Source organism: Dromiciops gliroides, chromosome 3 (genome assembly GCF_019393635.1).
Source record: "Dromiciops gliroides isolate mDroGli1 chromosome 3, mDroGli1.pri, whole genome shotgun sequence".
Lineage (NCBI taxonomy): Eukaryota > Metazoa > Chordata > Mammalia > Microbiotheria > Microbiotheriidae > Dromiciops > Dromiciops gliroides.
In genome coordinates, this window is record NC_057863.1 from 283,417,457 (window position 1) to 283,442,857 (window position 25,401).

General features: G+C 34.9%; 1 protein-coding gene across 1 annotated transcript in view; it reads left to right on the top strand.

Annotated features, from left to right (window-relative positions):
* The window catches only part of CFAP47 (cilia and flagella associated protein 47), an 849,402-nt gene that overhangs the window by 553,637 nt on the left and 270,364 nt on the right, over positions 1-25,401 (top strand). The window contains 2 exon segments of the mRNA XM_043993472.1: positions 22,558-22,733; positions 24,147-24,254. Coding sequence (XP_043849407.1) covers positions 22,558-22,733; positions 24,147-24,254 — 284 coding nt within the window.

Genomic DNA, 25,401 nt, shown 5'->3' on the forward strand with positions numbered 1-25,401 from the left:
AAAGCCTAATTTATTAAATGAGGGGGTATGACAATCACTTCTAAGGTCAATTTTAGCTCTTAATTTTTATTCTGGAATCTTATCAGGTGATCTAACATGTGGGTTAAAAACAACTTCATAAGTTATAGAAAAAGGAAACTTTATATATGAAATATCTAGGTTTTAGTTAATTTTTAGTAAATAATGTGATGTACTAGCTAAAACAAACAAACAAATGACTATGACCTTGGACTTCGTTTAGAAAGGCATGGAGGGGGTGGCTAGGTGGCGCAGTGGATAAAACACCGGCCTTGGATTCAGGAGTACCTGAGTTCAAATCCGGCCTCAGACACTAGACACTTACCAGCTGTGTGACCCTGGGCAAGTCACTTAACCCCCAATGCCCTGCAAAAAAAAATAAAGGCATGGAAAGTTCACACTAATAATGAAGTAATACTTATGGCTGATTGTGTTAAATTCTGGGTGCCATAACTTAAGGAGGGTATAGTCAAAGAAATGCACCCGGACTATGAGTGGCCTTTTATTTATATCATTTACTGTTGTTGTTGTTTTTCAGTCATGACCCCGTTTGGGTCTTTGTGGCAAAGATATTGGAGTGGTTTGACATTTCCTTCTCCAGCTCATTTTACAGATGAGGAAACTGAGGCAAACAGATTTGAGTGACTTGCTTTGGGTCACAGAGCTAAGAAGAGTCTTAAACTAGATTTGAACTCAGGTGCTCCTGACCCCAAGTTCAGCACACTATCCACTGCACCACCTAGCTGCCCTCTCTTTCATGTGAAGATTGCTTGAAAGATACTAAGATATTTACACTAGAGAAGAGAAGAATTACCAGAACTATAGAGCTTTGTTCAAGTTTGAAGGCTTGCCAAGTGGAAAAATTATTAACCTAGTTATTTTTGTCCCTATAATACAGAAATATATAATATGTAGAAGCTGAAAAACATGTTAACTTATTCTTGATTTAAGGAAAAACTTGAATTTCAAAGCTATATAGTCCAAATCCCACTGTTTAGAAAATGAGCAAAATCTACTGCAGAAGTTGAGACTTCCTTAGGGTTACATGTTTGTAAGCAGCTGAGCCTGAGTCTATATTTGGGGACTTTCCACTCTACTTTTTTGTCCTAGATAGATAGATAGATAGATAGATAGATAGATAGATAGATAGATAGATAGATAGATAGAGAGAGATGGATAGATAGATTAAAAAATATCTTGCACAGATACTTCACATGGAAATATCCATAGATAAGATACACACACACACACACACACACACACACACACACGCACAGACAGAGACACAGAGAGAGAGAGAGAGATACAGAGAAAGAAATTTAGAGTTAGAGTTAGAATTAGAGAGAGTTTCAGATAAATGGACAATGTGCTTCTCTCAGAGTTGAATAGAAAAGGGGTATTTGGGAAATTGTTCTCTGCCAAGCTGCTTGATACCACCCAAACTCATACTCCCTGACAACCCCCCGTCCCGTGCATAACATTAGTGTCTTCCTTATTGCTAAATAAGGCTATTAATCATGGGACATAACAACTTTAAATGAACCAAAACAAAATCAAAAGGAACATGTATGGTGGCTATGAGGAGGCTATTCTATCAATGATGATTTGCTGAACTTATAGATGGAAAAAATAGTGAGACATATGTAAGTATATTTGTCTACCTGAGCTATTAAAAGAACTACAGGAAGCCTTTCAGGAGTTTGGTTGTTTGGTGGATTTACGGAAAGATACAAGAATTATCTAGAATAAGAATAAGAAGGCATAGAGGAGTTATTAATCAGCAGCAGTAGTGGGAGTAGCCATACTGATGAGATTACAGACCCACCTAAGGATCTTTTTTACATGTGGTGGCTTATACCATTAATGTGTACAATGAAAAATTCTCAAATAATATCTCAGGGTAGTTCCATTTGGAGAAAATGCAAATTTTCTTCATAAAGCTAGAGAAGAGATACACTACTTTTGTTACCTTAGAACCCAACAGTTTTGAATAGGCTTCAAGGTCTTCTTAAACAAAGGCATCACTGAATTTATAAAAGTCATATCAGCTCTGGAAATTGTTGCAAAATAAATCCAGAAAATCAAACTCTAAAGAATCTTGAAGTTTTCAGAATAAGCTTATACTTCAAAAGGCTAAAGGAATATTATCAACCATTCAGAAATTTAAACATAACCAACTAAAGTCATTAGCATTCAAAGATAATAAAAATATTCTTTTGTGTATTATATGTAAACAGATGAATTAAAGGCTTTGTTTATATTTTCTTTTTTCTTGATCCATTGTTCCTTCCTCCCCAATTCTTCCTGGTTTTCTTGATTAAGAACTCAAAAAATATTATTTGATATGCAAAAGTGACAGAAATAGCATTTCTTATATCTCTTTTCATGGGAATAATCAACTTTAAAGAAGTAGAGAATTAGACTTAATTTAATAATCTCATTGCTAAATTACATATATGCATAGTTCTATAACCCCTCATTAATTATATTCCTGTACTAGGCACTAAGAAAACTACCTAAAGAGATTCATCTGTTCCATCCAGCACTTTATAACTGCTTTATAGAGGTGGACATTCTAGACAAGTTTTTGATAGGACAGACAAGATCAGTTTCTTGTAACAGAACTTGCAATTCCCTAGATAAGGATGGCCTCATATAGCCTTTTTTAAATGTGCCTCTGTCTCAAGATAACACAATTTTTGAATGATGGCAAAGTTACTGAAAGGCTTAAATAACCCACAGTGAAATAAAACATGAATGATTAATTGGTAGTTTACTGTTAATAGATTAGCACGGAGTAGTAGAAGTAGGATAATAATTTATATAATGACAACAGTATAAAAAACAACTTTGAAAAACATTAATACTCTCATTAATGCAGTAACAAAAATATTTCTAAGACCAAATATAAAGCATACTGTCCTGCCAGAGAAGTTAGGGACTTAAAATGCAGAATATAATGCATTTGGGCATGAATAATATTGGATTTGTTTCATAAATTTTGTTAGGAGGTTTTTATTGTTGGGGGGAAATGGGAATATGAGATAATAAATGCTTCCAAAAATAATTACTTTTAATTTTAAAAATAGAAATAAATCAAAGGAGAGTGAAGAAATAAATTTAAAGCAATACAGAGAAGTACTTTGAGCTGTATAGAAGGCTATATCACAAAGTCGTAAGCAGTAAAGGACTTTTTAAATGCATTCAATAAGGAAAATATTAAGACTCTCTAGATCCTGATGATCACTTTTAAAAGCTACCTTTCCTGTACATTCAAACCAGAAACATTGACATTAGAATTTCATTCTTCTAAGTTTTAGAAAACATCAAAACTTATGATTCACAAAATACACATATAGCCATATTATTTTCAGTTCTGAGGTACCATTTTGGACATAATAAAGGTGTATAACTTTCTTCCTAGATGCCACCTTAAAATCAGAAGAAAAAAATTAATGCACCTTAGTGTTCTATTCAATTATTAACTCTTATTTGATTCACTTGTTGTCTATCTATGGTTTCTAAGAATATTCAAAACATTCCAAATGAGGGAATTATTATAGTGAAATTGAGAAGTTTCTCTTTTTTAAAAAAATGTGATGTTGGGTTTTAGCTTTATGAAAAGTTATTGAAGTATATTAAACATTTCATTTCTGAAGTCCCAATTGACTAGATTCTTTTACTTCAAAAAATATTTCCCAGCATATTTTCTCCTGTCATTTGTAACTTATAATTCTTTTCAAAATTTAAATTATTATAATTCTTAAAGTTAAAAGGCACACTGGTTTGGGGCATAGTTGTCAAATTTACCTTTGGCCCTCTCTTTACCATTCCCCCTTTCAATTTTAAGCACTTTGACCTCATATAGTGGGAAACTTCATTCCTTTCTTCTAAGATATCCAGTGATTTCCATTTTCTTCTTATCAAAACCTGCTGTCAAGAAAGGCTTGGAAAGTCATTTCTACTTAAGCAAAAGTGCCCGATATCAGTTTAAGCTATAACCTCTTCCAAGGGAACTTTTATTTGAACAGATATAAAAACCTTAAGTTAAAGGGGCAAAACTCCTATTCTGGAATTTCAGGTATCAGTAAATAGGTAAGGTATATGGGGGAAGGGGAAAAAGAATGAGTAAAAGCTTAGAGCATTTTTTTTGGTTAAGATGGCTGTACTAAATCTATGAACTTATGATTAGATTTTTAAATCGAAAAGATGCCATATAATTTATTTGCAACCAATTCTGCCTGCCAGTGATATGCTATATTTAGTATTGTTATAAAATTTGAGCTGGTAGCTTATTGTTTTTATTTTAATTAATAGAAAAATTTTTGTTGGCTTCTTGTAAGTGCCATTAAAATTCCTTCTTTTCCATTATTTCTCTCTAGCTCTATGTAGTGTTTTGAAAAATTTCCCTGAATCCTAATGCTTCTATGTTTCTTTAGGGGCAAGTAAAAACCCAGAATGACTCATTTTATAAAGGCACAAAACTACTCTTTTAACTATTTTAAAAGACATACAGAGTTTAAAAAATATTGATGGTTGTGGCTCCTAATGTTTCTTGTGAATAGACGAGGAATGGATTGTTGATTGTATCTATGTTATTCTTCAAAACCCTGTTCATGTGCATTTTCCTTTAAGCCTTGATTTGTGCATCATCTCCTTTTCTGAATTACAACATTTTGTACTTTTCTTATTTAACTTTCTTCTAATATGTATAGACCCATATACACACATGTATAATATACTATAATATCTATGTACTGAATGATTAAATTATGAAATTATCATTTATGGTCTTAGCTAATATATGAGGCAGTTGTCCGTGGCTCCTATGCTCTCCTAATTTATGAGAGAGTTTGCAAGTAACTATTATTCTTCCTTAATTTATGAGACAGCTTGTAAATGACTTCCAGGTTCCCCTTTGCAATCTTACTTTCTACTATTGTTACCTTATTCTAGCTACTTATAACTTACTGTACTAACAAAATGGGGAGGTGGTCAGGGGCAACAGACATGTGCACAAACCTTCTACTATGAACTCTATCAGAGCAAAGGTTGTTTTATTCTATCTTCTTACTTGGCATATTTTGGAGGTGGCCCTAATGCCATTACTCTCTTACTTCAGGTATGATGTTGCGATATAGTGAAGAACTTGCATGTTATTGAACAGTTAACCAAAGGAGGTTTGATTTGGACTTGGTCCTCATTATCTCCACACAGCAACTTGTCTGGTCATCAGACAATTCAATTCATACATTGAAGGGCAAAGTAACTCAAATAGTTTTCAAAAATCCACTGTCAGCGAGGTCCCAACTTCCTATCACTGGGATCTTTTCTGCTTTTGTTGTTGTTGTTTGGTCATTTCCTTTATGTCAAACTGTTCGTGACCCCATTTGAGTTTTTCTTAGTGTAGAAAATGGATTGGGTTGCCATTCCCCTGTCTAGCTCATTTTACAGATAAGGAATTAAAACAAACAGGCTTAAGTGGCTTGCCTGGTATCCTATGGCTAGAAAGTGTCTGAGACCAGATTTAAACACACAAAGATGAATCTTCCTGACTTCAGGTCTTTTATGCCTTTAAGTGACTAGACCATTGTGTTGGGGAAGCCATAGTCAGTCAGGTACCATCACAGCTGTGACTCCTTTAAAGGAAACCAATGCCTGTTAAAAGACAGGGAAAGGAGGGGCATGGGCCCACCTCATGTCATAGGTGTGAAAAATACGTTATGTCAGAGAAATGCTAGTCAAAATTCCTATAACATACCACCCTTTGATGGCAGGGTCCTAAGGATTTTCTAGAGGATCTCCTACCTTTTAAATACTTATAGAACTTTAACAAGATTGCCATTTTGCTATGAGCAGAGCAGTATAGAAGGAGAAGGGAGTGGGGAGAAGTGTGGGGGGGGGGGAACACAAACTCCTCACCCTCCTCAGTTAGAATAATAAGACAAAAACAGAAGGAAAAAATGTAAATGACAGTAAAAGCTGGAGATCCTAGGTTTTTCCTCTCCCATTCAAGAGGAAAAAATTTTGAGTCTCAATAATCTCATCTATGCATTGGATCATACCAAATCTTTATAGTTTATGGTGCATTTTCTAATACAATGTGATGAAGAACTGGAGAAAAACTAGAATTATCAGCGCCTCAAAACACATGGTGATAATTTCAATATAGTAACTGATTTTTTTCTCCTACTGACACTGAATAGGAACAACACCAAGAGTATCAAGGCTACAGTATAGACATTTGTGTTATAATCAACATTTCATGTGTCAGTCAATTATAATAAAGAGACTTTACAGTCATAAGCCTCTTGTATACGACCAGTTTTGAATTTAAGCTGATGGTCAGGCTTTCTAGGTACTGCTACTTACCTGTTATTCCCTTCCCCACATGCCGAAACCTAAACGTCTTCCTTAACAAGGGAATTATTTACAATATTTATTTCCTTAGTAACCTCTATGGAAGGAATACCTCCTTCTTCAACAAGTGCTAAATAAGGACTCTCCAATCCATCTACTCAGAATTACCACAATGTTAACCAAGAGGTTCCTTTTTTAAAGTAAATATACTCCTACCATAGTTATGTAATGACGATTTTGCTTCCCTATGAAAGAAAAAATGCAGCCTCACTCCAACAGTAACCTTTGCTTTCCCAAGCCCTTTCTGGGAAGGATTTGCATAAAACATCCCCAAAGAAAAGAAGCCTGCCTTTTAAGAGGCATGTGAACTACTTCTCAAGGGTAAAGGAGCTCTCTGGGGGCAAAGACATTGAGACCAAGACAACTTTGTACTGAGGAAGGAATAAAGAAGGTCCAGAGAGGGTCCATTGGAATTATATCCAAAAACAATCTATTCTTGTTGGATAAATATTCCTAAAGATTGTACTAGAGAAAGTAGGTAGCTATTGATCAGCAGAGGCAAAATTATTGTGCTGAGATGGGAGAGTATTATTTTGCCAATTGAATGACTGCAATAGCCTCTTAATTTGTCAACCTTCCTCAAGTCTCTTCCCTCTCCAAGAAATCTTGCATAAAACTACTGAAGTGATATTTTCTAGACAAGGGTCTGAAAATATCATTCCTCTAATTTATTGATGATAACATCCAGTGTCTCCCTCTTACATCTGAAATCAAATTCAAAGCTCCTCTGCTTGGCATTTGTAGACTATGAGAATCCATCTCCAACCTATATTTACAAGCCACTTAGTCATTACTCCTTGTCACACTCTTTGTTCCAGCCAAAGTGGCCATTTTTTGATTCGCTACATACAATATTCAGTTTCCCATCTCTGTCTTTTCACAGGTTGCCTCTATGATAGAAATAAATTTTCTCATTGGAATTTCTACCACCATTAAAAGTTTAGCTAAAGTATCATCTATAAAATGAGACTTTTCTTCAACCCTACCTCCCCATCCCACCTGCTAGTGTCTTCTCTAGAATTCATTGTTCTTGAGTCATTTTAGTCATGTCTGACTCTTTGTATCCCCATTTGAGGTTTTCTTGGCAAAGATATTAGAATGGTTTGTCATTTCCTTCACCTATTCATTTTACAGATAAGGAACTGAGGCAAACAAGACTTGTCCAGGGTCAAAGAGCTAGTACGTGTCTGAGGCCTTCCTGACTCCAGGTCCATTGCTCTATCTGTTATGCCACCTAGCTGTCCTCCAGATTTTATCTTGTGTACACACACACACACACACACACACACACACACACACACACACACACACATGTGTGCGCACACAGAGATAAACACGTATGTGTTTATGCGAATATATACGTATACACACCCATGTGTATACATACATGTATGTATACATACACCTATGTGCATGCACATATACATGCATGCATGCACACACCCATGTGTATGTATACATGTATGTATATATATGCATGTGTGTCTATTTATACACACATATATGTTTTTTGAGTACATGTTGTCTCCCATAATTTAATGTTAGCTCATTGAGAACAGAGACTGTTTCATAACTTTTTTCTCATTGTATTCTCAGTTCACAGTATAGCGTTTGGTGCATATAAATATTTCATTAGTGCTTGTTGATGTTAACATAACATCAGTAAATTTATTTCCAATTTAATTTTAAATAAATAGTAGTTACTATTTAGAATTGCATAGAGTTTTTTGGTTCAAAGTAATAGATTATCCTCAAAAGTTTAGAGAGATTCTTTAATTTGAAACAACCTTCAAAAGTGTTGTTACTTTTTCTGAAGTAGCTAGGTGGATTGAGTCTGAAAAATTGGCTTAGAAATATCATTAGAAACAAGCTCTTGCACAAGTATTCCAAGGTTCCCTGTCTCAGCTCAGGATAGAAGTAACTGAAAAAATAACCTTCTGATGATAATTTGGATATTTTTCTCCTGTTCCCATCTGGAACCTGAAAGAATAGACAGGAAGAAAAATGAAAACTAGGGAGAAATAAAAACTTAAGAAAAAACTTTCAAGTGTAATTTAATTTTTGTTTCATATGAGGCTTTAAGAAAGTATTTCATGTTTACTGGCTTTTCATTTATTGGTCAAAATAGACTCATAAGCCTAACAAAAATATCCAGCTTCCTTTTTTTCCACATCACTATGGGCTCACAAAATGAATATAATAATGCCTTCCATTACTGGAGGGTTTTATGGTTAACAAAATACTTTTCAACATTGGGGAGTTCATTGGATCACAGATGAAAAGGGACATTAGAGGACATCTGAATGAACTCTCTCATTTTAGAGATGGAAACACTCTTATGCCCAGGTGGCTAAGTGACTTGGCAAAAGTTACTCAATAATGCAAATCAGAGGTGATATTTGAACCTCAGTCTTCTGATTCCAGAAGCACAGCTTTTTTTCTAGTGTACTATGATGACTCCTACAATCCTATATGACAGACAGGTCAGGTGTTATTCTCATTTTACAGAAAAGAAAATAGATTCAGAGAGGCTAAGTAATTTTCTGATGATCACATAGTAATTGGTAGAAATGTGAAAAAATCCATCTTTTGTGTTAGATTCATAGACATTTCTTTTTCTACCTACTAGATTGTAAACCCTTAAGGGGATAACTATGTCTTGTTCAGTTTTGCATTCCTGACATACTTAGCAGAGTACCTTGGTAATATGCAGTGATACTGAGTAGTGCCTGATAAAGATATGTGGAAATTTAATTGAATCAAATTATTCATTAAACATGTATTTAGTGAATGTTACAAAGTACTGAGGGTTACAAAGACTCACAAGACTATTGTAACGATTGGAATGATGCCACCTGCTGGAGACTTACTGTAGAAGAGTTCCGCCCTTGAAACGAAGGTCTTTGAGGGCAAGACCAGGAGTCTTTTCTTTGGCATCAGGAAGTGACGCGGACTAGTGGGAGGAGGAAGGAAGAGACTGGCGCTCCCTCTCGCTCTCTTTCCTGAGGACGCTGGTGGAGAGGGGAGCTAGAAATGTGCTCTCCCTTTAATAGATAGGAATCTAGGCCTTTTCTTCTCTCTTTACCAAACTCTTATTCTCCTTAATAAATGCTTAAAAGTCTAACTCTTGCTAAATCTTATAATTTATTGGCGACCATTCATTAGATATTTTAGACAGACTAGAATTTTAGCCCTTGGCACTATTATGGTTTAGTAGACATTAAATAAGACATCAATAATAATTATAAGAAGGAATGTTGCCCATGATTGAATAGAAAGTTATCTATGAATTGAGAGGAGGAAGAGATCACTTTTGACTATGGTGATAAAGTTGAATCCTAAAGAATGAATATGATTCTTGTATAACATGATTGTACATATATAACCTGTAGCAGATTGTTTGCTGTATTGGGAAGGGGGAGGGAAGGGAGGAAGGTAGAAAAGTTCAGAACTCAAAATCTTACAAAAATGAATGTTGAAAACAACCTTTACATGTAATTGAAAAATAAAATAAAATGTTTGCTGAAAAAAAGAATGAATATGATTCTGATAGGCAAAGAAAGAGAGATACAGCATCTCCTTTAATGACTGGGCATCTTGATCAATTTAAGCAAAATAGATTATATAGAAGCTGGATACACAAGGCATATTTGAGAAATTGTGGGTAACTTAATTAAGTTGAATTGAAAGATTTGTCTTGGAAAGTGTTAGAAGATATACCTGGAAAGGGTTGTGAGGAGCAGTAGATTTGCTTTGAGTAGCCTCAGGTTTTGGATTTGGCTTAGAATGAACACTCACAAAGACAATAGTGCTAATTAGTACCTTTAAAGCCAATCATCAAGGGATACAGCAAAACCTGATACAATCTCCATTAGGGTCCAAATATATATTCCTTTTCCTTTGATTACTTCTAATACCAAATCTAGATGTTTCCCTTGTCTGAGGGAAGAGGATGCTCAAGCAATTGCCAAATAAATTTCGGGGCACGTCTTACCCATACTTTATTTTTTAACCTTGATTTGCTTCAATTTCCCACCTCCACAGTCCTTTAATTCTTATTTCCTTGCTCCTATTTACTGAAATGTTGACTATACCCATTGCTCTTCAGCGTGTTCTTTATTCTAGATGTATGCACAAATAATTGGGGGTTTGTGGGGATGGCAGCAAAGCCTTATGAAAGTTACTAAGCTAGACTTTGCTGGGTACACTTAAATTTAAGACTTCTGACAATGAATTTGTGAAGTTTTTTTTGAGAAGGTGAATGACATTTGATGCATTATTTTAGGAAGATTAGTCTGATTATACTGTGCAGGTTGGATTTGAGTAGGAAACCCTGAAGGAAGAGAGTATAACTAGAAAGCATTTGTGCTTTTTCTAGTATGAGATAATAATCACTTGAATTAGACTTGTAGCTATGAGGTTGAAAAGAAATATCTGGGGCAGCTAGGTGGCACAGTAGATAGAGCTCTCACTCTGGATTCAGGAGGACCTGAGTTCAAATCCGGCCTCAGATTCTTAACACGTACTAGCTATGTGACCCTGGGCAAGTCACTTAACCCCAATTGCCTCACAACATAAAAGAAAAAGAAAGAAAAGAAAAGGAAAGAAAAGTAAAAGAAAAGAAATATCTGGAAGAATTTGGCAGCTGAGGGAAGAGATCATTTCACTTGAAGGAACCAGCAATGAAATCTGAAAAACTCATATCTAACTTCTGCTACTTGTACTTTAGGAGTAATGACAGATGCATAAGAGAGGATTCTCTCAGAAGAGAGGATTCATTCAGAAAGGGAGATTAAACTCTCTCAACTCTGGAATATGAATGCCAATGTATTGGGGATTTTAGATATTACTAGTTGTAAGTAGCTCTTAAGATAAATGAGTGATTTACATAGGATCAGCATTTGCATCCCAGAATTAATCTTTCTTAAACTTTTTTTTTCTCATGGAATGATATATAATTCTGGAGTTTCCAGTATTTCACAGGAGTGATTGGAAGCAAGGGTAATTTATTTAGCAGAGAGGGGATAAAATGGTGCTTTAGGTAAAGAAGAATATGCATTCAGTTTAAGAAAGAGACTATCATTGTGTTGTCTTTGTAACTTTGTCTTTATGCTAATATAATTTCCTTATTTAAGTATCATTTATTTGTTTGACTGTGTTTAGAAGTGACTATGAGTTCTTGGAAGCACAAGTTCTGTCAGGCCCTATCAAGCTGGAGAGGTGTCTAGTACTGGGTTCATGATAGGTTTAACTGTGGACTGGGGGCTTCTGGAGATATTGGCTTCCTCAGATTCTAATCAGCTCCTCTGTATTGAGGATGCTAATACCCTTAACACTGAGATTAAAAAAAAAGTAGAGTGGTAGTTTCAGTGAATTAGGGAGTGTTTCAATTTTTGATTATGTTTATTAGAAGAAGGAGAATTAAAGAGAATTGAAAGCAAGACTAAGAATAGAGGGAATAGGTACATCAATGAGTGAGTGCTGCCTATGTGAGAGTTGGGGAATTGGAATATATAGCAATTTGTGTAGGAGAAAAAATTGGTTAGGGAAAGTTATTTCTTATACAGTAGAGAAAAAATGAAGATATGTATGTATATCTATCTATCTATCTATCTATCTATCGATCTATCTATCTATCTATCTATCTATCTATCTATCTATCTATCTATCTATCTATCTATCTATCTATCTATCTATAATTTGGAGACCCAGCAATTACTTTGTATGAGACATAGGTTAAGTATAAGAGATTAGTGTCCTTGATTCTCCATTGGTTCAAAGAGCAAGCAAGAGGGACTTTGTGTGGAAGTCTGGGACTTAATGCCTTTCTAACAAAGCAATACCAATACTTATAGAGATCATCATCATCTTCTTCTTCTTCTTCTTCTTCTTCCTCTTCTTCCTCTTCTTCTTCCTCTTTCTCTTCCTCTTCCTCTTCTTCTTCTTCCTCTTCCTCCTCCTCCTCCTCCTGGCAATTGGCATTAAGTGACTTGCCCAGGGTCACACAGCTAGTAAGTGTCAAGTGTTTGAGGCCAGGTCCTCCTGAATCCAAGGCCAGTGCTTTATCTACTGTGTCACCTAGCTGCCCCTGTAAGCTGATGAGATTCTGGGTAGATACTGATTTTGATATCTGCATCAGTTTTCAATATTTATAGCTTTATTAAGGTCTATAGAGATAGCAACCTCTTTATATAATAGCTAGGATTAGTGTAACACTTAAGGTTTGCAAAGCACTTTACACATATTATTTTATTTGGTCCTAATAACAAACCTGGGATATAGGTGCTATTTTTTTTTAAACAAATAAGTTTCTTGAGCCCTGGCCTTCTCTGAAATGATTCCTCCCATTTGTTCAATAGAGATGTAACGATTGGAATGACGCCACCTGCTGGAGACTTACTGTAGAAGAGCTCCGCCCATGAGGTGAAGGTCTTTGAGGGCAAAACCATGTGTCTTTTCTTTGGCATCAGGAAGTGACATTTGCTTGTGGGAGGAAGAAGGGGGAGCCTGGCGCTCTGACTGGCTCTTTTTCCTCAGGACTCTGGCGGAGAAGGGAGCTAGAAATGCACTCTCCCTTAGAGAGATAGATGAATCTAGGCCTTTCTCTCTCTCTTTATCAAATTCTTATTCTCCTTAATAAATGCTTAAAAGTCTAACTCTTGCTAAAGCTTATAATTTATTGGCGACCACTCATTAGATATTTTAGACAGTTTAGCTAGAATTTTAGCCTTAACAGAGAAAAATTAATCTTGTCTCCATACTTCAGTACTAAAAGGATCTGTGATTTCATTAGTATTGATATTCTCTTCACTGATACACATCCCAGTCCCTTTATAACTTAGAAGTTCTTGAGCATTGTAAAAAAACAAACAAACAAACAAACAAACCCTAAAAACGTCATCATCCTGTAGCCAACCTGATAATGATCCTTCATGATTTAGCATGAATGGATCTTCAAACAATGGATATAGTCTCCCTGGCCCATACTTGGGGTCTTTTTAACTTCATAAGACCTGTCGGAACTTGAGCACACTGCTCAAGAACATATAATTTGTGGAATAGGCTTTCACAAGGCAACAGATATATTGGACATACAAGCAAATTTTTTGTTCTTTTGATAGTTATAAGTTTTAGTTTCCGAAGATTTGTCATTGTAAATGGAATTAAACCTATGATGGCTTCCTATAAAAAGAGAAGATAAACTTTTCTCAAGAAATTTTAGGATTTTACTGGTAATTTTTTAATTAAACTCTATTTGGAGTAAGTTTTTTATACTAAGATCAATGAAAGAGTTCATCCTTCGTCAAGTCCATACCTTTCAGGTAGTTTATATTAGAAAGTGATTGACAATCCTTGGTGTATCTTTAATGTCTTATAGACAGAAAGAACTTTTTGTTTCTTTTTCAGTATTTTATTATTTTCCAGTTACATATAAAGATAGTTTTCAACATTTGTTTTCATATGATTATCAGTTCCAAATATTTCTCCCACCTCCCTTCCCTCCCTTCTCCCCAATGCAGAAAGTAATATAATATAGGTTATATATGTGTAATCACATTAAACATGTTTCTGCATTAGTCATATTGTGAAAGAAGAATCAGAACCCAAGGGAAAAACCTTAACAAAGAAGGAAAAAAAAAACAGCTCAAAAAGTATAAACAGTATGGTGTAATCTGCATTCAAAAGTCACAGTTCTTTTTTCTGGATGTTGAGAACATTTTCTATTATGAAGTTCTTTGAAATTGCTTTGGACCATTACATTGCTAAAAAGAGCCAAGTCTATCCCAATTTTTCATTGCACAATGTTGCTGTTACTGTATACAATGTTATCCTGGTTCTGCTCCTCTTAGTCAGCATCAGTTCATGTAAGCCCTTCCAGGGTTCTCTGAACTTTGGCTCATCATTAGTTTTCACATTGATTTTTTAAAACTGTGTTCTAAATTTTCTTCTTCCCTCCCTCTCAACCCTCCCTTTGAAATCCAGCAATTCAATATGTCATACATATGCAGTTTTGCAAAACATCTTCTCATTAGTCAGGTTGTGAAAGAAAATAGAAAAATTACCTTTAAAAAGAGGAGCTAATGGAGCAGCTAGGTGGTGCAGTGGATAAAGCACCAGCCCTGGAGTCAGGAGTACCTGAGTTCAAATCTGGCCTCAGCCATTTAACACTTACTAGCTGTGTGACCCTGGGCAAGTCACTTAACCCCCAATTGCCTCACTAAAAAAAATAGAGGAGCTAACAAATAAAATTATACTCCAATCTGTATACAGATGCATCAATTCTATCTCCATTGATAGTTTGTGTTTTTCATACATCCTTCTGATAGCATCCTGCTCGTCATTTGTTTCACAGTTACTATTGTTAACTATATTACCCTCCATCTTAATCCCTCCCCTTGATACTTACTCTATTATCTATCTTCCTTCACCCTATCCCTCCTCAAAAGTGTTTTGTTTCTTAATGCCCCCTCCCCTAATCTCTTCTTCCTTCCATTGCCTTTCAGCCCCCACCCACTTTTCCCCTTCTCCTCCTACTTTCCCACAGGGCAAGATATAACTATCCCCTCTTGAGTGTATATTTTATTCCCTTTTTGAGCCAATTCTGATGAGAGTTAGGCTCACTCACTGCCCCTGTCCCCTTCCCCATCTTCCACTCTACTTCATAAGGTTTTTCTTATTTCTTTTATGTGAACTACTTTTCCCCAATCTGCCTCTCCCTTTCTCTTTCTTCCAGTGCATTACTCTTATCCCTTAACATTATTCTGAAGATTTCATCATGGGTAAACTAGGTGACACAGTGGACAAAGCACCAGGAGGCCCCGAGCCCACATCTGGCCCCAGACATAAGCCACCCCGCCCTGCCTGCTCCACAAAAAACATGGATAAATAAAAAAAATAAATGCTTTACAGATATCATCCCTTAATATTCCATGCACACCTGTGCCCTCTAAGAATATTCCTTTCAGCTATGAGTTAGGAATATTATCTACCCATGTAGGTATGTAAACAGTTTAATCTTTTAATATCCCTCATGATTTCTTTTTCCTGTTTACCTTTTTATGCTTCTCTAGGGTCTTCCATTTGAAAGTCAAATTTTCTATTCAGTTCAGATCTTTTCATCCTGAATGCCTGAAAGTCCTTTTTTTGTTGAAGTCCCATTTTTTCCCCTGAAAGATTATACTCAGTTTTCCTGGGTATATGATTCTTGGCTATACTCCCAGTTCCTTTGCCCTCTGGAATATCATATTCCATGCCCTCCATTCCTTTAATGTAGATGTTGCTAGATCTTGTTTTATCCTTACTGTAGCTCCACAGTATTTGAATTCATTTTTTTCTAGTTTCTTGCAATATTTTCTCCTTGACCTGGAATCTCTGGAATTTGACTATAATATTCCTTGAAGGTTTCCTTTTGGGATCTTTCAGGAGGTGATCGGTGGATTCTTTCAATTTCTATTTTACTTTCTGCTTCTAGAATATCAGGGCAATTTTTCCTGACAATTTCTTGGAAGATGATGGTTTTCAGGTAGTCTAATAATTTTCAAATTATCTTTCCTGGATCTATTTTCTAAGTCAGATGTTTTTTAAGGAGATATTTCACATTGTCCTCTACTTTTTTCATTCATTTGGATTTGATTTATTATGTCTTGATTACTCATAAAGTCGTTAGCTTCTGTTTGTTAAATCCTATTTTTGTGTGTGTGTGGTAGTAAGGGTTAAGTGATTTGCCCAGGGTCACACAGCTAGTAAGTGTCAAATGTCTGAGGGCAGATTTGAACTCAGACGCTACTGAATCCAGGGCCAGTGCTTTATCCACAATCCTAATTCTTAAGCAATTATTTTCTTCATAGAGCTTTTCCATTTGGCTTTTCAAGCTGTTCACTTTTTTTCATGACTTTTGTGATGCAACTCACTTAACCCTTGTTATCCACTGTGCCACCCAACTGCTTTTCTGTGTTTATATCTATGTTTATATCCGAATCTATTTCTATACATATAGATATCTATATCTTTATCTAGACAAAAGTATCTGTATTTTATCTACTTATAGATGAAACCATATACATGTATTTAAAATACACACACATACATGCACACATAAATATATACACATACACATAAATATTGTTACATATACAAAAAGACAGACCTATCACTTGAGAACTAACCTAGCAAACTTTGGAGTGCCTCATCCTCAGAAGGTTTGCTATAGTTTTTGAACATTTTTGGTGAAAGCAATCCATCAAGAAAATCTACATTAGTGGAGGTAGAATTCAACTAATAAAATTGAAGTTCTTTGAAGTAAAAATGCAATTGGAATTTTCTTTTTTACTGTGACAAAAAAGAACCATTTATACCAATAATGAAAAGATAAGCAATACATAAAGGGGAATGTAGTGTACTTGAGAGTGATGGACTTGGAGTCAGGAACACATGTGTCCAAATTCCCTCTCTGACTTAATGGCTACATGACTATGGAAAAATCCCATATCCTTTGTGAGTCTCATACAACTTTCTAAGACAGTAGAATGGTGACTATACATAAGGGATTAATGTAAAATTTTAGGGAAAATGAAGGAAATACTGTAAGTGTAATACCTAAGAAATTCAGTGAGCATTGGCAAAAGCTCTTTAGAATTTTCACAAGGACAGTATGGTATTTGTGTGTTCCAGCATATTTTGTTTTCAATCTTCTTCCATGGAAAGATAAAAAATTCTCCTATTCACTACAAACAGGAGGTGCACGTGCTTTTCGATTAGTTTTCAATGTTTAAAAATATTAATATATTTCAAGACTTGTAGGAAATCATTGCCCTTCTTCCACTTAGGCAGGTAAGTGTCACAATGGATAGAACACTGACCTTAGAGTGAGGAAGCTCTGTGTTCATATATATATTTAAATACTTTCTATGTGTCCCTCAGCAAATTACTTCTTTCTGTCTCAAATCCCTCCTCTGTAAAAAGGTGATGATAATAGGACCTACCCCCTAGGGTTATCATATTACTCTCCCCCTCCATTATTACAGTTGCTTATATTCAGTGTTTTGGGAGAGAGAGAGAGAAAGGAAGGGAGAGAGAGAGAGAGAGAGAGAGAGAGAGAGAGAGAGAGAGAGAGAGAGAGAGAACAAATTTATGTATTGTGCATTCCTTGAGTAATATGGATAACTGAGAATTTTTCCAATTTTTCTTTTAGATTATGAAGTATGCATTTTTGGTTTGAGAAATTATATTAGTTTCTCTAAATCCATGTCTTTGAAAGTAGAATATAGACATGCAATCTTTTTTGTTTCTTTCTTTGTTTATTTTTGGCAGGGTAATGAGTATTAAGCGACTTGCCCAGGGTCACACAGCTAGTAAGTGTCAAGTGTCTTAGGCTGGATTTGAACTCAGGTCCTCCTGAATCCAGGGCCAGTGCTTTATCCACTGATCCACTTAGCTGCCTCCTAGACATGCAATCTTGAATAAACTATTCTTTAGATATAAGCTGGAGAAAAAGTTTTACAACTTTAGGGGAATGCGATCTATCATCTAACCCAAAATATCTCATGTAAAGATGAAGGTTGTTTCTGAAATCACCATCTACAGTCAGCATTATTCTTCTTGATCTTCAATAAAACATCAATCACAGCAGTTTTAAACATATTATTGACCTTACAATACTATTACAGTAAATCTTTATAATCCATCCTAAAGAGGGGGAGTGCACTACAAACCTGAGAAACATTGACCAAATATTTCTGACTTCTAATATAAAGAATTCACAGCAATTGCAATGAATATCAACTGCCCACTGAGCAAGATCCATTTATCATAAAATAGAATTGTAAAAATATTTTAAACTAACTAGTTTACCTAATTTGGGGGGACTAATCTGACTGGGGACTAATCTGGGGATTTTTGACTGGCTGGCTATCTGACTGCTATTAATTTAATATGGGCTGTTTAAAAATTTCTCCACACTGCTCCCAAATAAATAAGCAAAAGATTAAGAAGCCTCTTAATTAAATAATCAAAGCAGAATTTATTTATAAAAATCAGTGTAAAAGATAAGTTAAGACATACAAATTATACAACCTGTCTGCTTTTAATATAATAAGGGCCATTGCAGCCTCTTGCCTTAGGGTATGCTCCAGCTTTCTCCAACTTTCACTCCTTCACTCCAACTTCTCTGCTTCACTCTTTAACTTCTCTGTCACTACCTTAGTGAAGAACCCCTGAAAAGCCCCTTACTCTGTACCACTCCTTCCTCTGTCTTCTCCCCTCTTACTGTCTTCTCCAACCTCCTTGTACTGTCTCCCCACCCCCCCCTTCTCTTAATCTTCCCAACTCTCCCAACGTCCATATGTCTGCCTCTTCACTGTCTCACTAGCTCTGTATATCTGTTCCTTCTCCCCCTCAAACCTCGGGCCCTGTGCGAACCCGCATATGCCAAGTTAATCCACTGGCTGCACTACTGCTGTGCCCAGTGGGGCTCGAGGGGCCTGTGCCCCCTGCTGCGCACCTGGGACCTCTGCACAGGCCTAGGGCCTGGCAGGACATGCCTGGGTTCTCCAGGGCAGCTCCCCTCAGGGCATAGGAAGCTGGGGCTTTTTTTTTTTTTTTTCCCCAGCCATCTGACCAGGCATCCTGAAAAGCCCAAGGGGCTTTTTTGGCTCAGCTGAAGTGGAGGGGGAGGGGCACTAGCCCCTCACACAGAAAAAAACCCTGAGAGCCTAAGGCTTTTTAATCTCAGCTGAAAGGCAGGGTCCCCAAATAAAAATAAATTCCCACAGAATACAGGCCGTGGAATACCTTTCAAAGAAAGGTAATTAACAGTTGTTGTAGATGGAGCTTCCTTTGTTAAATGTCTTAGGTTAGCATTCATTGAAATGAATTTACCTACAAAAATCCTATAGATAGTTAGGAGAGGAATGTTAAAGAATATATTTAAACCCTGTTAGTACCTGTATGTAATGATGGTATTAAATAGTTTGCTACTAGTTTACTTACTAAAAATGAGAAACTTCTCAAAGAAGGTATCATTTTTATATTTCAAATACTGTGTATCCATAGTTCATATTGCTCAAAGTAATTTTCTAATGTTACTATATATATATATATATATATATTTATTTATTTAAAGGCAAAACACTATAGAGTATCACAAAAGGAAAGACCATTTTTGTTCCTATCATTTGGCATTTCTATAATATATACTATACTATACTATACTATACTATACTATACTATACTATACTATACTATACTATACTATACTATACTATACTATACTATACTATACTATACTATATAAGTCATGCCCATATTGGGATCGACTATTTTTCTTGCCTAGGAAGAAAAGCAAGTTGCTTTATTATAAAGATAAATAGCTTCTAACAAGTTTCTACAATGTGAAAATCTTAAATGATTTAAACTCTACTGTCTATTGGATATTAAATGTTTTATATAATGCTAGTAAGAGTTAGTATGGCAGTGGATAGAAGGTTTACACAGGATAAATTGGAAATAACATTGGGAAGTCACTGGAATTAAGAAGCTTTGAGAAAGGCTTACTGTAGAAAAAGCCAGAAGAGCTGCTGAATTCTGAAGGTATAATGACTAAGCTCCAATGAAATTTTGCAAACCCAATTTGCATTGTTACCTGGCTCATTTATGATTAGTACAGTTGGAAAACATGGCTGAATAACATATTTACTCCAGGACATAAAGAAATTCAAATGAGAGGGGATAGTGGGTCACTCATGGACAATCTCTAGTCATGGCTAGACTAGTCAATTCCTGTTTGGGCCTTACCATTTGTTATGCCTAAATAAGGAGAGGAAAAAAGGATGACTGTACCATAGAAGTACATATCCTTATCAAATCCTTTAAAAAAATTAATAAATTGTTGTTGTGTAAATTTCCTGAGCATGAGCTGTGTCTCTATCTCTTGACATACCTAAGCCATATAGTAATCTAACTATAAACCTGGATAGGATCCTTATTGTTCATATTATAATATATTGTTTATTCTGTACCTAATCTACCATATTTGTCCAATTTTCTCCTTCTATTATGCAATTTATTAAAAAAATACTTCTTAAGATGACTATTTGGAATCTATTGTGTGGATTTAATGCGTTGTTCAAATATATAATTACAATATGGAATCACTTTGCAGTGAATATCTCATCTCTCTTGTCAGTCATCTATATATCACTTGATTTGAAAACTGGAAAAGACCCTGAAATGTGCAAGTATTTCTTGTACTTGTCAGCTCTTTGTGTCCAAAATTCCCACAATGCTCCCCTCTTTTGGAATGGTTTTTAATTTTTTTTTACCACTTACTCTCATTCAAATTCATATTCATATCACTTTATTCAGGTAACATATCACCAACTATTAAAATATTTATTCCCTCAGAATTATTTATTAATTCCTTGGGAACTGCCAATTGATAAAATAATGTGTAGAGAAGAGCGAACAGGATGGTGAGAGGACCAGAAGTCATACTATGAAAGGATCTATTGAAAGAATTATGGACATTTAGCAAAGGAAAAGAAAACAGCTGTTTTCAAGTATTTTCAAGGCTACAAAAGAGGAGAGGGATTAGACTTGTTTCTGCTCAGAGTAAGAGTGTTATGCAGTGGCAAGTATGTTCAACCTGCAGTGCTTTATTCAAATTCCACCTTTGACACTTGACTATAGGAAGACCTCTATGAACCTATAAAGTGGGGCCAATTTTATAAACAATATATAGCTTATGTGATTGTTCTGAGGCTTAAATGAGATGATTGATATAAAGTACTTTTTGCAATCTAAAGCACTCTAGGCACACATAAAGACACATATAAATGTCCCTATCTCCATATGTGTGCATATGCACATACATAAGTGTTAATATGTATATATAGATACACATGTACATATACACGTGCATATACACATACATGCACATATACACATACATACATATATACATCCCTATCTCTATTCATCCATCCATCCAGACACAGGTATGTGTGTCTCTGCCTGTGTTTTGCTGCTGCTGCTGCTGCTGCTGCTGCTTCTTCTTCTTCTCCTTTTCCTTCTTCTTCTGCTGACAATGGGGGTTAAGTGACTTGCCCAGGGTCATACAGCTAGTAAGTGTCAAGTGTCTGAGGCTGCATTTGAACTCAAGTACTCCTGAATCCAAGGCCAGTGTTTTATCCACTGTGCCACCTAGCTGTCCCCCACTATTATTCTTTATAGACATAATCAAGAACAAGAAGTGAAAGTTATGTGTAAGCTGATAACTTGTCATAGCAAATAGAAATCTTCCAAAATAAGGTATTGCTTCAGGAGGCTGTGGATATTCTGTCACTGGATTTCTTCAGGTTTGGTCTAGTTCATTTGTCAGGGAGGTTCCAGAAAGGATTCCTTTTAAGCAGCACTTGACTTGATAGGTCTCTTCCAATGGATAGGTCCAAGGTCCCCTCCACTCCCCAAATTCTGATTCATAGCCCACATCTGAAGTAAGGACTTTGAAAGAATGGGATATAAGACAGTCACATGTTGTCAGTGCAAAAGAAGCTTCAGTTTGAGTGCTGAAACATAGAGAACATAGTCCTGGGTTTTGTGCTAAAGTTGGAAACCCTGGGCTTGAGGAGCTAGGCAGGGTTTAGAGGGGAAATGGGAAGGGTTTGATTAGATAAGCTGGGCTGACCCCAAACCATATAACGATGATTGCACATTTTTTTCTTCTCTTCAGGCAATTTGAGGTTTCATGGTTTGGGGCCTTGGTGTAAGTACAGGAAATAGGCGAAAGCAGCAACAATATTTTGTATGTGAAGTTATCTAACAGCACAGAAAAAAATGACTTTCTACTTAAATGTGTATTTTTGCCTTTTCATAGGCTCTATTATTTTTTTTTTTAATTGCCTTATCATAGTTAACAAACCATAATAAATATGTTGTATAATGTATATTTCTTAGAAAAGAATGAATCCTGGAATATAAGAAATGTAATCAATGGTTAAATCAAGTTAAAAAATAACTCTTATTGAAAGAAACAACTATTGTAGGAGTTTTCTTATGATTTACATCTCAAAAATTATTATTCTTTGTTGATACTAAAAATTGCTTATTTTTTGAAAATTTTAGGATACTATTGGAATTGAAATATCTATTACTAATCCCAAACAAAGAGAGCTCCATTTAGATGTGATATTAACAGACATTTCCCTTAGAGGAGAGACCACGCTTGTTCTGGATCCAAATGAAAAAATAACCTACGTAGTCAAATATTCCCCGATGATTATAGGCTGTGCAAATGAAAGGTATGTTTACGAAAGCCTAATGAATATCATATGTTTGGTATACTCGAACTAACTTATTTGAACATGGGCTATTTCTTTGCATGACTTAACCTTAAAGAACATTCTCTTTGATCTTGTAGAATTTTTTAATTGGAAGAATTTCTTATTATAGCAGCTTGATGTTGCCATATGATTTCTTTGATGCAACACATTTTATTTCTTTACAATTATGTTATATGATTTGTAGTACTCATGTATATATGTGTATGTCTGTATATATCACTATCTCTATACATAGATATCCTTTGTCATAAAGTAGGTGGTCAGAACTTTCTTTTTTTTTTTTTTTTTTGGTGAGGCAATTGGGGTTAAGTGAGTTGCCCAGGGTCACACATCTAGTAAGTGTTAAGTGCCTGATGCCGGATTTGAACGCAGGTACTCCTGGCTCCAGGGCCGGTGCTCTATCCACCGTACCACCTAGCTGCCCACAGAATTTTTTAAGTAAAAAAGTGAATTAAGTAAAAATATTTCATTCAGAACAGATGAAAACAAGTTTTACCTTAAACTAATCCATTTAATTTTCTTTATTAACTCAAAATTCTCTTAAGGACAGAGAATCTGTATAGGAAAATCCTATTATGGAAAATCCCTATATACAGACAGGAATCTCATCTGTTAAACACAGTGAATAGCATAATCAATATTTAATAAAAGTTTATTGACTGATATTTAGCCTTGGAAAATAGGCTATTAGAGTTTAAGTGACCTATCTAGAGATACAGAAACAGAATGGTTAAAGGTAGGATTTAAACCTAGATGTTTCTCACTCCAATCAGTGAAAATGACAACCTTATTAATTTTAAAAAGCAGTTTAAAAAAGTTTTATATTAACTTTCTAAGACAAAAATTCTTTGAAATATCACTGTTATGCCAGGGTATATTAATGCTTTTATTGTACCAAAATATTTTGGGATAAAATAATGTTTTCAATGAAAATATGATATTCATATCTGGAAGCATAAAAATAAGAATATTATTTCTATGGACATTTGATTACATTAAATAAAATTTATTTATGCACATTTTATTTGTGAAGATTTTCCAATTTTTCCCCATTTGTAAATATAACAAAAGCATGATTCTATATGTCACTTTATATGTTATATTCCACTTAGATTACAATTTTACTTTAAAAATGGTTTTGGAAAATATATATTAAGTTAATTGATAACTATATTTCACATTTTTAATTTAAATAACTACAAATCTATGAAATAATAAATTTTTCAAGTGGCATTCACATTGATATTCAGTGTATTTGAAGCTATTTTTCAAGGTAAATGTTGCTTATTATTCTGAACTTTTGTTTTGCTTGCCTAACAGTTATGGACACATAGTCCTGTTGATAAAAATCTTGAACATTTCTCTTTCCAGTGTTGTTTTCCAGCCTCATATTGGTATCGAGTTTTGGTATTTACTGAAATTAACTGCTGAAAGGCCAAGACCAACTACAATGCCAGAGATACGGTGTGACCTTGGAAAGTAAGTTGGGTGTCACTGGACCAATTATTTCTGCTACTAGTAAATATATTCCTATAATGTGCTTATGTATTTTACATGAGAGTTAATTATTATTTCGATTTGCTTTTAGTGGAGTGTGTAATTTTTAAGAATCACTAAGGAAAAGCAAGCTAATTTGTTGTTTTCTATGTAGGATAAATGGGGACAAACAATAAACTTTTGGTCAGTCCATCCCTCTCAGTATTTCTTAATATTTATGGAAAAATTGATGCTACTACTATATAGGATCTTTCTTATTCCTATACTAGGCTAATCATTCAAGAGTTTGCAAATACTAATCAAGGAAGTGATGATTATTTGCTCTACTGGGGGCTTTGAGTCAGCCTTTAATTTCCATTTTCCTTGTTGGTGAATTAATTCAACTCAACACTCTCCTCTTTTTTTCAAATCCTTTGCCTCTTTATCTGTTTGGCAATCTTCCCTTCTAAGTTTCAGTTTGGATTACTCTTACTATTTGACAATGTGGCATAAGGGCAAGATCCCTGAATTTGGAGTCATTTAGATATGGGTTAAAATTTCACATTGTTAATGAGCTATGTGACCCTTGGCAAGTCATTTAACCTCTCTCATCCTCAGATTCCTAAATTGTAAAATTAAGGAGATGAACGCTTAAATTTTCTTTTAGCTCTTAATCTATGAACCTATAAACTCAAGGTTAGCTCCATTCCATTTTGAAACATCAGAGTCACTGTTTAATTTGGTTACAATAAATACTACAAAGGAAGGACTCTGGTGAGATAAAAAAGATCTTTATATATAAACATATATTTTATATAACATATAAAGGAAGTGGCAGTAACATTGAAAATTTTAAAAACTCATTATGAACAATAAAATTGAAGAAAATTGAACATATGTATAAAAAGTAACAATTTGACACCAATTTAATAACCTAAAACCCTGCATTTTAATAATTATAGAAAAATATTAAATTAAGGCGAGTATTATCCAAATCATAATTTCAGCATCAATGTCCAGCCAAAAAAAAATGTTCTTCCATTATTCCCCCTGTTTTGGAAAAGAAAAAGCAGAAGAATAAAATCACTAGAATAAAATGCAAGCTATTTTGGTTTATGTAATAAAAACATAAAGTAACTTTGAAGTAATA